At 36.6% G+C, this 14,132-nt stretch overlaps 1 protein-coding gene across 1 annotated transcript in view; it reads right to left on the reverse strand.

The window, feature by feature from the left end:
• Positions 1-14,132, reverse strand: part of TEX15 (testis expressed 15, meiosis and synapsis associated) — a 64,771-nt gene that overhangs the window by 23,781 nt on the left and 26,858 nt on the right. Inside the window, exons 3-5 of the mRNA XM_032593035.1 lie at positions 10,186-10,423; positions 2,596-2,742; positions 1,101-1,263 (exon numbers count right to left, since the gene is read on the reverse strand). Of these exons, the coding sequence (XP_032448926.1) occupies positions 1,101-1,263; positions 2,596-2,742; positions 10,186-10,423 (548 nt within the window). The remainder of the gene's footprint in view (positions 1-1,100; positions 1,264-2,595; positions 2,743-10,185; positions 10,424-14,132) is intronic.

Consider the following 14,132-nt stretch of genomic DNA (forward strand, 5'->3'; position numbering starts at 1 on the left):
TAAGAAAAAGTTAGATATTACTCTAAGAATATAGTATATAGAATATATAACATACAATGTACACATTAATCAATGTTTATGTTCTGGGTAAGGCTTCCAGTGAACACTAGGCTATTAGTAGTGAAGTTTTCAGGGAGTTACAAGTTAAACATAGATTGCGACTGCATGGGCGTTGGCACCTCTAACCTCTGTGTTGTTCAAGGGTCAGTCGTACTAAGAGACAGAAGGCAGATTAGCGACTGCTTAGGGGCAGGCCTGAGGGGAAAGGGATATGATGGCTTTTCAAGAGTATAGTTTCTTTTTGAAACGATGATGATAACATATCACACTCACTGAGCTGGCAGAAACAGACATTTTTTTAAAAAGTGTATGTGTTGGCAAAGATATAGAGTAATTATATAACCTGATGCAACCACTTTTGAAAACTAGTTGATATTATCTTTGGATTAAGTTGTACATTTCTGATGTAGACATTATATTACTCTATACCAAAACTCTTGCCCATATGCACTGAGACACTTACATAAATGTTTAAAACAGCAATGTCTGGAATATGAAGAAAACTGGCAAGTATCCAAACATCCCCAGAGGAATAGTGTGTAGTCAAAAAACAGAATAATGTGTGTGTGTGAATACATATACATGAAGAAACTCAGGTATACATATCAGCATAGAAGAATCATACAAATGGGACGCCTGGGTGGCTCAGTCGGTTAAGCATCTGGCTTTGACTCAGGTCATGATCTCACGGTTCATGGGTTAGAGCCCTACAGTGGGCCCTGTGCTGACCAGCTCAGAGTGTGGAGGCTGCATCAGATTCTGTGTCTCACTCTCTGTCCCTCCCCTGCTTGTGCTCTATCTAGTCACTCTCTCTAAAAATAAATAAATAAACTTCAAAAAAAAAAAAGAAGAATCACACAAAGATAATACTGAGCAAAAGGAGTCACAAAAACATCTGTAGTATAATTCCAGATACATAAAATTAAAAAGTTAAAGCATAACTATTTTGCTTACAGATTGATAACGTATTAGAAAATAATATTCAGAAGTTCTACTACCAGCACACATGCTACGGAAGCATAATAATGTCTGTATCTTACCAGCCCTCTTAGGAAATCCTGTTGAAAGGAACCTCAAAGATGTAATAAGGTGTCCACTATCTACTTTTTGGCCAATAAATTTTACAGTTACTGTTGCATATGGAAGACAATGCCTAGGTTTATCTACTGGCTTTGAAAGAACATTGTATTCATAGAAGTATACCTGAAAAACAAAGGAAAAAAAACATTTTAAACTAATTAGTGTTAGCAGAATTGAATAAGCTCATATTTTAAAAAGCTATGTAACTAATTTCATGTTTGTTATTTATTCACCTGCTTCCATATACCCACTTCTTCTCCCCACATTCTTTAACTCTAGTTTTTTTGAAGGTATAAATTTTTTCTCCCAACCACACATATTTTCTTTGGTATGTTATTAGTGTGGGCAGCAGCATAAACAGTCTGTTTTTATTTTTTCTTCTTTTTTAAAGAAAATTTTAAAATGTTTTATTTATTTTTGAGACAGACAGAAACAGAGCGTGAGCGGGGGAGGGGCAGAGTGTGAGGGAAAGAGGGAGACACAGAATCTGAAGCAGGCTTCAGGCTATGAACTGTCAGCACAGAGCCCAATGAGGAGCTTGAACCCATAAATGGTGAGATCATGACCTGAGCTGAAGTCGGACGTTTACCCAACTGAACCACCCAGGTGCCCCAGAAACTATTTGTTTTTTAAAAAAGATTTTTTTCCATTAAAAGTTCAACGTTTTAGGGGTGCCTGGGTGGCTCAGTCGGTTAAGCGTTCAACTTCAGCTCAGGTCATGATCTCACGGTTTGTGAGTTCCAACCCTGCATCTGGTTCTCTGCTGTCAGTGTGGAATCCCCGTCAGATCTTCTGTCCCCTTCTCTCTGCCACCTCCCCTGCTCATATTCACTCTCTCAAAAAGAAAAAAAAAAATTTTAAAAAGTTCAATGTTTTGCATATGCTGTTAACCCCTAAGTTTTATTTGGAAGAGAAAGTTAATTAGGAAAATAATAATTGCTTGATACATTTTACATGTGGGAGCATATACATACTTCTAGAAAATTTACCTTCATTTAGTCATATAGATGATGATATGCAATGTTTACCACATATAATTTAATATTCTACAGAAGAGGAAAGGTCTACTAAGTATCTTAGCAATTTATGATAGAAAATTACTGTTTCACATGTAATGATGAACATATAAGCCTTTTCTCCTGTTGTGATTTCAAAATAGCTTGTTATAAAAAAGTTGGCATGTTTTGCAAGTTAGGAATTAATCTATGGAAAAACTAAATAAAAGAAAGCAGCCACTGTATTTTGAACAAGGTTAAATGCAAATTTGGAAACTTCTTTACTATATTCCCAAATCACAAATATTAAAGAGCTTTCATTATTTATTTAATGTCTTACTATATTGAATAAAATAAGGGATTTTCATTTAATATTTCAAGAAGCTGTTTTAAGTTGTGTATCATATAGTGTGAAGCATGTCACTTTCAAGTAGTCACATGAACCCAAAAGTTAACATACTGCTGAATTGTAGGCTTGTAACTCAATGGCATCTTTCAGAGAAGGTATACTTCTTGACATGTGGCAATCAAAGTTAGGAGAAGGATCCAAAGAAACTTTGTTTTTATCCAATGAAGGCCGAATTTTCTTCACTTTTCCAAAGAGAACCTAAAAAAAAGGCAAAAAGCAGGTCATAAAAATATATTAGAACATTTTAAACTCCCATACAGAACATAAATTAAAGCTGTCTTTTTTAAGGGAAGAAATACAAATGGATAATCCATATCCCAGATGAATAAGATGACTTACTGTATTCGTATCAATTCCCCTTCTAAATTAAACTTAGGACTATAATACCTGTAAGTAAAATTTTAGAAAACTTATTTGTAGAAATGAATTTTAGTCTAAAAACTTATTTGGAATACTAACAAACAACAGCCCAGAAAATTTCAAAAAAATGTTTTTTGAAGAAAGTTTTGGGTCAGAGATAACAGAATTATGGAACAGGGCAGGCGACTTGCACTTCAAAGGTATTAAACATATTTAAATTTTTTTTTAATATTTACCTATTTTTGACAGAGTGAGAGAGAAAGCATGAGCGGGGGAGGCACAGAGAGAGAGGGAGACAGAGGATCCAAAGCAGGCTCTCTGCTGACATGGGGCTCGAACCCACGAAATGTGCGATCATGACCTGAGTCAAAGTTGGACGCTTAACCCACTGAGCCACCCATGTGACTCAGTATTAAGTATTTTTCTTAAAGGATGGTATTACCACAAAAAAAGGCAGTGGGGGAAAAGAACAAAATAAAAAGCCCCAGGTAAGTCCAAGCATCTATAAAAATACAGTATAATGTTAAAAGTACCATTTGAAATAAGTGAAATGAAAACATATAATAAATAAGTATAAAACAATTGAAAGAATTAAATTACCTTAATATATACACCAAAATAAATGCCAAACCGGTTAAATATTTAAATAATGCAAACACTGTAGAAAGTCAGTATTTATCTAATCTCAAAGTGAGAAGTGTTTTCTAAGCATATGTGCCATGAATCCATAAACCTAAAACATAAAACTGTAAAATATTACAAAACATTTGTACATCAAAAACAAATGAGTATACTAAAAGACAACCTACTGAGTGGGGGAAAATATTTGCATGTAACATACCCGATAAAGGATTAGTATCCAAAATATATAAAGAACTTCTAAAACTCAACCCCCAAAAAACAATCCAGTTAAAAAATGGGCAGAAGATGTGAATAGACATTCCAAAGAAGACATACACATGGCCAACAGACACATCAAAAGATGCTCATCATCACTCATCATCAGTGAAATGAAAATCAAAACTACAACATATTAACTCACACGTCAGAATGGCTAAAATCAAAAACACAAACAACAACAGGTGTTGGCAAGGATGCAGTAAAAGGAGAACACTCTTAAACTGTTGGTAGGAATGCAAATGGGTACAGCCACTCTTGAAAGCAGTATGGAGGTTCCTCAGAAAGTTAAAAACAGAACTACCCTATAATCCAGCAATTTCATTATTAGGTATTTACCCAAAGAATTAAAAAAAGACTGATTCAAAGGGATATATGCACCCTGATGTATAGAGGCATTATCTACAATAGCCAAATTATGGAAAGAGCTCAAATGTGCATCGACTAATGAATGAATGAATAAGAGGTGTACACACACACACACACACACACACACACACACACAGAGGAATATTACTCAGCCATAAAAAAGAATGATATCTTGCTATTTGCAATGATATGGATAGAGCTAGAGAGTATTATACTAAGTGAAATAAGTCAAAGAAAGACAAATAGTATATGATTTCACTCATATGTAGAATTTAAGAAAACAAAAATGACCATGGCGGGGGGTGGGGAGGAAAGACAAGAAACAGACTCTTTTTTAAAAAAAAGTTTAGTTTTATTTATTTATTTATTTTGAGAGAGAGAGACAGAGAGAGTGAACAGGGGAGGAGCAGAGAGAGAGGGAGAGAGACAATCCCAAGCAGGCTCTGTGCTGTCGGCTTGGAGCCCAGTGTGGGGCTCAATTCCATGAACTATGAGATCATGACCTGAGCCGAAACCAAGAGTCAGACACTTAAATTGTCAGTCAGACACTGAGCCAGCCAGGTGCCCCCAGACTCCTACCTATAGGGAACAAACTGATGGTTACTAGAGTGGAGGTGGGTGGGAGGATGGGTTAAATAGGTGGTGGGGATTAAGGAGCATGAGCATTAAGGAGTGCTCATGTGGTGAGCACTGGCTGTTGCATGGAAGTTGTTGAATCACTAAATGGTACACCTGAAACTAACATTACACTGTATGCTAACTAAATGGAATTTAAATAAAAACTTTTAAAAAATGGGCAGAAGACATGAACAGACTTTTCTCCAAAGAAGACATACAGGTGGCTAACAGACAGATGAAAAGATGCTCAACATCACTCATAACCAGGGCAATACAAATCAAAACCACAAGGAGATATCACCTCACAACTGTCAGAATGGTTAAAATAAAAACCTCAAGAAACATCAAGTGCTGGTGCGGACGTGGAGCAAAAGGAATCCTCGTGCACTGTTGGTGGGAATACAAACTGATGAAGCCATTCTGGAAAACAGTATAGAGGTTCCTCAAAAAATTAAAAATAGACCTACCCTATGATCCAGCCATCACACTACTGGGCATTTACCCAAAAAATATGAAAACAGTAATTCAAAGGGATATATGCACCCTTATTTTATAGCAGTATTATTTATAACAGCCAAACTATGAAGCAGCCCAAGTGTCCATTGAAAGATGAATGGATAAAAAAGATGTGGTATATATACATATACAATGGAATAGTATCAGCCATTAAAAAGCATGAAATCTTGCCATTTGCAACAACATGGATGAATCTAGACAGTATAATGCTAAATGAAATAAGCCAGTCAAAGAAAGATACCAAAGAACTTCACTCACATGTGGAATTTAAGAAACAAAACAAATGAACAAAGGGAAAAAAGAGACAGGCATTTGGCTGGCTCAGTTAGTAGAACATGCAACTCTTGACCTCAGGGTCATGAGTTCAAGCCCCATATTGGGTGTGGAGTCTAGTTAAACAAAAGAGAGAGGAAGGCAAACCAAAAAACAGACTCTGGGGGTGCCTGAGCGACTCAGTCAGTTCAGTGTCTGACTTCAGCTCAGGTCCTAATCTCCTGGTCTGTGGGTTTGAGCCCACAGCTCAGAGCCTAGAGCTTGCTTTAGATTCTGTGTCTCCCTCTCTCTCTGCCCCTCTCCCACTCATGCTCTGTCTCTCTCTCAAAAACAAATAAACATAAAAAAAATTAAAAAAAAAAAAAAAACCACCCCAGACTCTGAACTATAGAGAATAGATGGTTACAAGAGGGGAGGTGGGGGGGAGGGTTGGTGAAATAGGTGAAAGGGACTAAGAGTACACTTACCTTGATGAGAACTGAATAATATATGAAACTTATGAATGACTATATTGTACAGCTTAAACTAATATAACACTGTATGTTAACTATACTGGAATTAAAATTAAAAAAATTAAAAATAAAATATCACTGTTTACCAACAAATCTTAAGGATTCTTAATTAATTAATTAATTAACTAATTTTATATAAAGAGAGCACACAAGTGGGGGAGAGCAATGGCAGGGGGAGAGGGGGGGAGGGAGGGAGGGAGGGAGGGAGAGAGAGAGAGAGAGAGAGAGAAGAGAGAGAGAAATCCCAAGCAGTCTCCACGCTCAGCATGGAGCCCAACATGGGGCTTGATCCCATGACCCTGGGATCATGACCTGAGCTGAAATCAAGAGTTGGATGCTCAACTGACTGAGCCACCCAGGTGCCCTGGGAAATATATTTTAATAATAATTTATAGATAGCATATGTCATAGTAAATTTTATAGATCAATTTGGCTAGGGTATAGTGTCTGGATGTTTGATTGAACATTAGTCTAGATGCTGCTATGAAGGTATTTTGTTGAGATGATAAAAAAAAATCCCAGATGAAAAATCAGTTCACTTTAAGTACATTACCCTGGATAATGTGGGTGAGCCTCATTTAATTGGCTAAAGGCCTTAAGAGTAAAAAGGGAAGTGTCTCAGAGAAGAAATTTTTCATCAAGACTTCAGCATAGAAATCTTGCCTTATGGATTTCATACTTGCCAGCCCCAGAAATTATGTGAATCAATTCCTTTATGTATAAAACATACACAATATAAGACTAAGATGTAGCATATACACAATATATTAATTTGGATCAGGGAAGATATTGGCATTGAGTAGGATATACAAAGAAACATTTATGTGGTCACGTATGGAAAACAAAACAAGTATAAAATTAAAAAAACGAATACAATTAACTGATAAAAGGTGGATGAACATATAATTCATATGAAAAAAGTACACATTTTTTTTTTTTTAATTTTTTTTTTTTCAACGTTTATTTACTTTTGGGACAGAGAGAGACCGAGCATGAACGGGGGAGGGGCAGAGAGAGAGGGAGACACAGAATCGGAAGCAGGCTCCAGGCTCTGAACCATCAGCCCAGAGTCCGACGCGGGGCTCGAACTCACAGACCGCGAGATCGTGACCTGGCTGAAGTCGGACGCTTAACCGACTGCGCCACCCAGGCGCCCCTACACATTTTATTTGAAGTCAGGAATTCAAGGGGTGCCTGGGTGGCCCAGTCAGTTAAGTGTCCAACTCTTGATTTTGGCTCAGGTCATCATCTCATAGTCACGGGAATGAGCCCTGTGTTGGGCTCTGTACTTAGCGTGGAGCCTACTTGCCAATCTCTTTCTCTGCCCCACTTCTGCTCTCTCTCTCAAAATAAATAAACATTTAAATTCAGCAATTCTATTATTGTTATTTTTTAATATAATAATACATTCATTCATAATTTAAAAAACTAAATGTAATGTGGTATCCTGCATTTGGGTACTAGAAGAGAAGAAAAACAATAGAAAAACTGGCAAAAGGTAGTCTGTAGCCTAGTTAACGGTACTGTACCAATGTTAGTCTCTGTTAGTCTTTTTATTTTATTACTTTTAACTTTTACTTTTTTACTGAAATATAATTGACAAATACAATATTAGTTTCTTAGTTTTGACAAATGTGTCATAGTGACGTGAAATGCTAACAATAGGGGGATGCTGAGTGAACTGTATACAGGAACTTTCTGTATTTTCTTTTTTTTTTTTTTTTTTAATGTTTATTTATTTTTGGGACAGAGAGAGACAGAGCATGAATGGGGGAGGGGCAGAGAGAGAGGGAGACACAGAATCGGAAACAGGCTCCAGGCTCTGAGCCATCAGCCCAGAGCCCGACGCGGGGCTCGAACTCACGGACCGCGAGATCGTGACCTGGCTGAAGTCGGACGCTTAACCGACTGCGCCACCCAGGCGCCCCACTTTCTGTATTTTCTTTGTAACTTTTCTGTACATTTAAATTTATTACAAATTGGAAAAGTTTACTTTTTAAAAAAGAAAACATTAAGTGATAAAATATTGTCCAGAGAAAAGCCTAGCTCACACAATATGCTTTAATGAATTGATAATGTCTACAAATCAACTAGAAAAAAAAGAAAACACCGAAACGGCAAAGGATATAGCCAACTCACTAAATATTATTAATGAATATATGCAGAATGTTTAAACTCAGCAGTGACTGCAAAAATAACTGAATCATCAATGAGAAACTATTACATATAAGACTGGCAAAGATTTTTTTAAAAAAGTATACTATATATAACAGATGTTCTGACACACTGTGGATAGAAATGTCAATCAGTACAACCTTTCTCAGGATAACTGGGCATTACATATCAAAAGCTTTTACAGCTCCTAATCTTACTCCTAGGTAGGAATTAACCAATTAATTCACAGCAAAGAATCATAGGCATAAAAATATACCTACAAGGATGATCAAAGTAGTATGTAAAACACACACACACACACAAAACAAGTAACTTATATCCCCAAATTTTAAAATTTGTTGTGCAAATAATGGTAGGGCTATATAGTAGAATACTGGGTAGTTATTCAAAAGGTTATTAGAGAAAAATACTTATTTAATACAATTAAAAATGTTTACCTTATAATCAGTGAAAAAAGTGATATAGTATGTAAAGAATACATTTTAATTACAATTATACATGCATATTTGCACACATAAACAGAAGACTAAGTATAGATATACCAAAAAATTAACTGGTTATTAATGAGTTCTTTGAAGCTTCTTAGTATGCACCAGATTTTCTAAAATCAGGATGTATTGTTTTAATATAAAAATAAATTATGCTTTATTAATTTGATAATATTCGAGGCCTAAGCACATAAGGAATTATTCCAAAGGAAGCATTGGTTTTATGCTTTACACACATCCTATATTACAAATCTGAGGATCCTGACTACCTACTCTGATTTTAGTAGTCCTGGCAAAGCTAAATTTAACCATAAAAGTCTATCTTAACCAATTTGTTGATGCTTAAGATTTGGAAAGACTTATTTTTTTCAATTTTGAGTAATTTTAGACTTTCAGAAAAGTTGCTAGTTTTGAAACTAGTTCAGAGGTCCTATATATACGTGTATCCAGTTTTTCCAAATGTTAACCTTAGATAAACATGGCAAAACTAAACACTGCTATGTTGTAATCTGCAATTAATGCAACACTGTGTCAACTATACTTCAATTAAAAAATAAAACAAGGGGCGCCTGGGTGGCGCAGTCGGTTAAGCGTCCGACTTCAGCCAGGTCACGATCTCGTGGTCCGTGAGTTCGAGCCCCGCGTCGGGCTCTGGGCTGATGGCTCAGAGCCTGGAGCCTGTTTCCGATTCTGTGTCTCCCTCTCTCTCTGCCCCTCCCCCGTTCATGCTCTGTCTCTCTCTGTCCCAAAAATAAATAAACGTTGAAAAAAAAAATTAAAAAAATAATAATAAAAAATAAAACAAAAAGAAATTAACATTGTGTAATACTATTAACTAAAAGAGTAGGAGTTTAGTGGGGCACCTGGGTGGCTCAGCTGGTCAAGTGTTTGGCTCAGGTCATGATCTCAGTTTGTGAGTCTGAGCCTCACATCGGGCTCTGTGCTGACAGTGTAGAGCCTGCTTAGGATTCTCTCTCTGTCCCTCTCTCTCTGCCCCTTCTGTGCTGTCTCTCTCTCAAAAATAAATAAATAAAAACCTAAAAAAAATTAACAGTAGGAGTTTAGTAACTTTAGCTTAAGTCAGAATTCTGTAACCAATGTTTTGTGAAAAAAACACTTAAAGCACTGTGGTATTAATTATGGTCTAAACAAGAGGAAGAAAGAGAAAAGCGTCATTTAAGACAGAAAAAAATAAAGACAAAGATGATACAGGCTGAATTTGCTTACTTGGGAGTTTTGTTTTATGCTGCATACCCAACTAAAGTCAGAAATAGGGGAAAATTTCAAATGACGATGATGACAGTAATATACGTATGATTTATTTTATATAATGCAACTTAAGAACACTAATGATTCAGACTGAAAGGAGAATATGTTTGGGTCAATTTAAAGCAACTAAACATAACATTTAGTATTTGTTTTATGCTACCTACCTTAAAAATTATAATACTTTCTACAGTAATGCTTTTACTGTGAGCATAATTCAAAGCAATGTCAACATGTCTAAATACATAAATTCCAAGAAGAGGATTTCCTAGTATCTTGAATGTAGATGCTCTGGTACTTATCCCATTTTGATATATTTCAGCCACATCATTCTGAGTAAGTGCTAAAAAGCAGAAATGTTCTTCAAGTTCTCTGCCATGTCTTCCACTCTCACGCATCTCTGACCTAAAGCAAAAAAAAAACTGTGTGTAAGTTAAGTGAGAATATTGACAGAATTTTCAAGGAGAAAATAAACATTTCGACTTACTGCAGTTAGAAAGCAAGAGAATCACTGATAACATTCAGAAGCACCACTATTCTGGGGCGCCTGGGTGGCTCAGTCGGCTGAGTGTCCGACTTCGGCTCAGGTCATGATCTCACGGTCTATGGGTTTGAGCCCTTCGTTGGGCTCTGTGCTGACAGCTCGGAGCCTGGAGCCTGCTTTGGATTCTGTGTCTCCCTCTCTCTCTGCCCCTCCCCTGCTGGCACTCTGTCTCTCAAAAATAAACATTTAAAAAAAGAATTTAAGAAGCACCACTATTCTATTGTAACAAGTTAGGATGCAAATCATCTAAGGAAAGAATTCATGAAGTAGATAACTACTCATCCAGGATTATGGACTACATTCCGTATAGCCCAGTGATAATAAGGGCTAACATTTCTTGAATGCTGCTAATATGCCCAATATGTTAAGACTTAACTTTTACATGCATTTTCGTAATTTTTTTCTGAACCCTTGAGCAATTGACTATTGTTATTTTTTAATTGCTGTTGTTATGCCATTTTTTCCCTAGTCTCCCTAGCCCCTGTTATACTCATTTTAAAAATGAGGAATATGAAGTTCAGAGAATTAAACTTGCCAAAGCAGCAAGGTGACAGAGTTGTAATTATATATGGGAACTCTTGTCTGTTAAGTTCCAGAGCTCAAAGTCTCACCTATTTGTGCTATGGACGAAAGAACATACATTTTTCTTTTTTTATAAAGATCCTTTAACATGCATTTCCTAAATACATATAGAGACACATGTATGGTAAATTATTAGGGACATTCTCTATTTCTCAGGGATTCAGATAACAGCTGGAAAAAATAATCTAGGATTTGATTATAGTGTACTCCTATCACAGAAGTAAGAAAATTATGAATCCTACTCAAAACTGATTGTAATCTTAAGTACATACATTTTTTTATAATTTTTTAATTTTTAAATTCATTTTTGAGAGAGAGAGAGACAGACAGAGTGTGAGCTGGGGAGGGGCAGAGAGAGAGGGGGACACAGAATCGGAAGCAGGCTCCAGGCTCTGAGCTGTCAGCACAGAGCCCGACGTGGGGCTTAAACTTATGAACCACGAGATCATGACCCGAGCCAAAGTCAGGCGCCTAACCCACTGAGCCACCCAGGTGCCCCTGAAGTATATACATTCTTGCAATTTTGACTGTACTCTGCAACAAGAACTACTTAAACATAGAAAACTTGTATCTCCCAATTGGCAGATTAGAAAGGGAATTTTATATGGCCTGTTCAGATGTAGCAGCAGCAACAACTGCCAAATCAGGTGATATAATAAAGAGGTTTGATCACTAGAATAGAATGGAAGTGGGATTCCAAATGATCATCACAGTGGAGAACCTCAGAACCTAAAAAGTAATGTGTATACCACAAAAAGAAAATTATTCTTGAATACCACATGCTCCCAACAGTTCTCTGGAATGGCACTCACAGAGTCTGTACAAAGTATACCAAGCACACTGGCATATTGATGTTGATTTTATTTGTATGAATAACTGTTTACATTACACAGGACCAGAAAACACATGGCAACAGTTACAAGCAAGACTGACTGATTATATCATGACCACTCTGTCCCAGGTCCTGGAAATGGCAACCTTAACTTTCAACTCCATGTATCATCATCTCCTGCTCTTGCTTTCAACTTGGTATCAGTAATTCTATGAAACACTAAGATCTCCATGTTGATAAGGTTTAATTCTCACAGAAGAATTACTTTTTTGTTTTCCCAATTTCTCAACTGGTTTTTCCTAGAATCTGGAACATCATAAGCTTTCTGAGCATACCTAGAAGGAATTCCCACATGGGCGTACTAACAACAACAGCACAAAGGATGGGAGGAAGGAAGGAAATGTTCATTGTTGCAAGGTTCTTAACACTACACACGAATATAATGTTATATGAAGGTATACCGCGTAAATCCTAGAGCAGGGTTTCACAGAAGTGGCACACACCATTGACATTTTGGGTCGAATAATTCTTTGTGTTACCTAGTCATAGTATCAGCTTAACATTATATCCTCTTAAAGGTCTGACTAAAATGTAAAAATATAACCTAGTAAAGATTTGACCCAGGACTCTAAAAACCTTTATAAAGTAGAAAATATTCCCAAGTTTTGTATTTGTTATTTTGTTATTGTTGTTTTTTATTTTAGAGAGGGAGGGGGAGAGAGAGAATCATAAGCAGGGCTTAATCCCATGACCTTGGGATCATGACCTGAGCCGCAATCAAGAGTCAGATGTTCAACTGACTGAGCCACTGAGGCCCCACTTGTATTAGCTATAATACTGGTAAATACTTTCTTGTTTTCAATACATGTTTTCAAAATTACATTTGAAAAACATTTAGGATTACATATGATTGAGATAAAGGTGAGCAATAGAAAATTAGTCTATGGAAGTTTTTAAAAAATAATTTAATTCCACTGTAGTTAATATATAGTGCTGTATTAGTTTCAGCTGTACAATATAGCGATTCATAAATTTCATGTATTACTCAGTGTTCATCAAGATAAGTGTACTCATTTAAAAAATGTTTATTTATTTATTTTGAGAGAGTATATGTGCACACATGCGTGCATGTGGGGGAGGGTCAGAGAGAGGGGTAGAGGAGAGAATCTCAAGCAGGTTCCACACTCAGTGTGCAGCCTGATGCAGATAAAATCATGACCTGAGTCGAAATCAAGAGTCGGACATTTAACTGGACCAAGCCACCCAGGCACCTCAGATGAGTGTTCTCTTAATTTCCTTCGCCTATTTAACCCATCCCCCCACCACCTCCCCTCTGGTTTTTGTTCTCTATAGTTCAGAGTCTGTTTTTTGGTTTGTCTTTTTTTTTTTATTTGTTCCTTTATTTCTTAAATTCCACATTATGAATGAAATTCTATGGTATCATTTCTCTGACTTGACTTAATTTGCTTAGCTTTATACTCTCTAGATCCATCCATGTTGCTGCAAATGGCAAGACTTCACTCTTTTGGCTGAGTAATATTCCATTGTATATACACCATATTTTGTTTATCCACTCATCTTTCAATGGATACTTGGGCTGCTTCCATAGTTTGGTTGTTGTAAGCAATAAGCAAAGGCTGCATATACCCATCTGAATTAATGTTTTCCTATTCTTTGGGTAAATACCTAGTAGTGCAATTGCTGGATTGTAGGGTAGGTCTATTTGTAACTTTCTGAGGAACCTCCATACCATTTTTTCAGAGTGGCTGCATCAATTTACATTCCCACCAACAGTGCAAGAGGGTTCCCCTTTCTCCACATCCTTGCCAACACCTGTTTCTTGTGTTGTTGATATTAGCCATTCTGATAGGTGTGTGGTGATATCTCAATTGTAGTTTTGATTTGCATTTCCCGGATGATGAGTGATGTTGAGCATCTTTTCATCTGTCTGTTGGCCAGCTATATGTCCTCTTTAGAGAAGTGTCTGTTCATGTGTTCTGCCCATTTTTAAATTGGATTATTTTTCCATTGTCTTTAGAAGTTTTTTAAAAGGCTGGCTCTTCAGAGTTATCAGACACTAGGAGCTATGTCAATTTATTAAATGACAGAAGCTCTGAGTCTCAAGACTTCCATTTGAAATACCACAGGTTGGGGCG

The sequence above is a fragment of the Lynx canadensis genome, chromosome B1 (assembly GCF_007474595.2).
Source record: "Lynx canadensis isolate LIC74 chromosome B1, mLynCan4.pri.v2, whole genome shotgun sequence".
NCBI lineage: Eukaryota > Metazoa > Chordata > Mammalia > Carnivora > Felidae > Lynx > Lynx canadensis.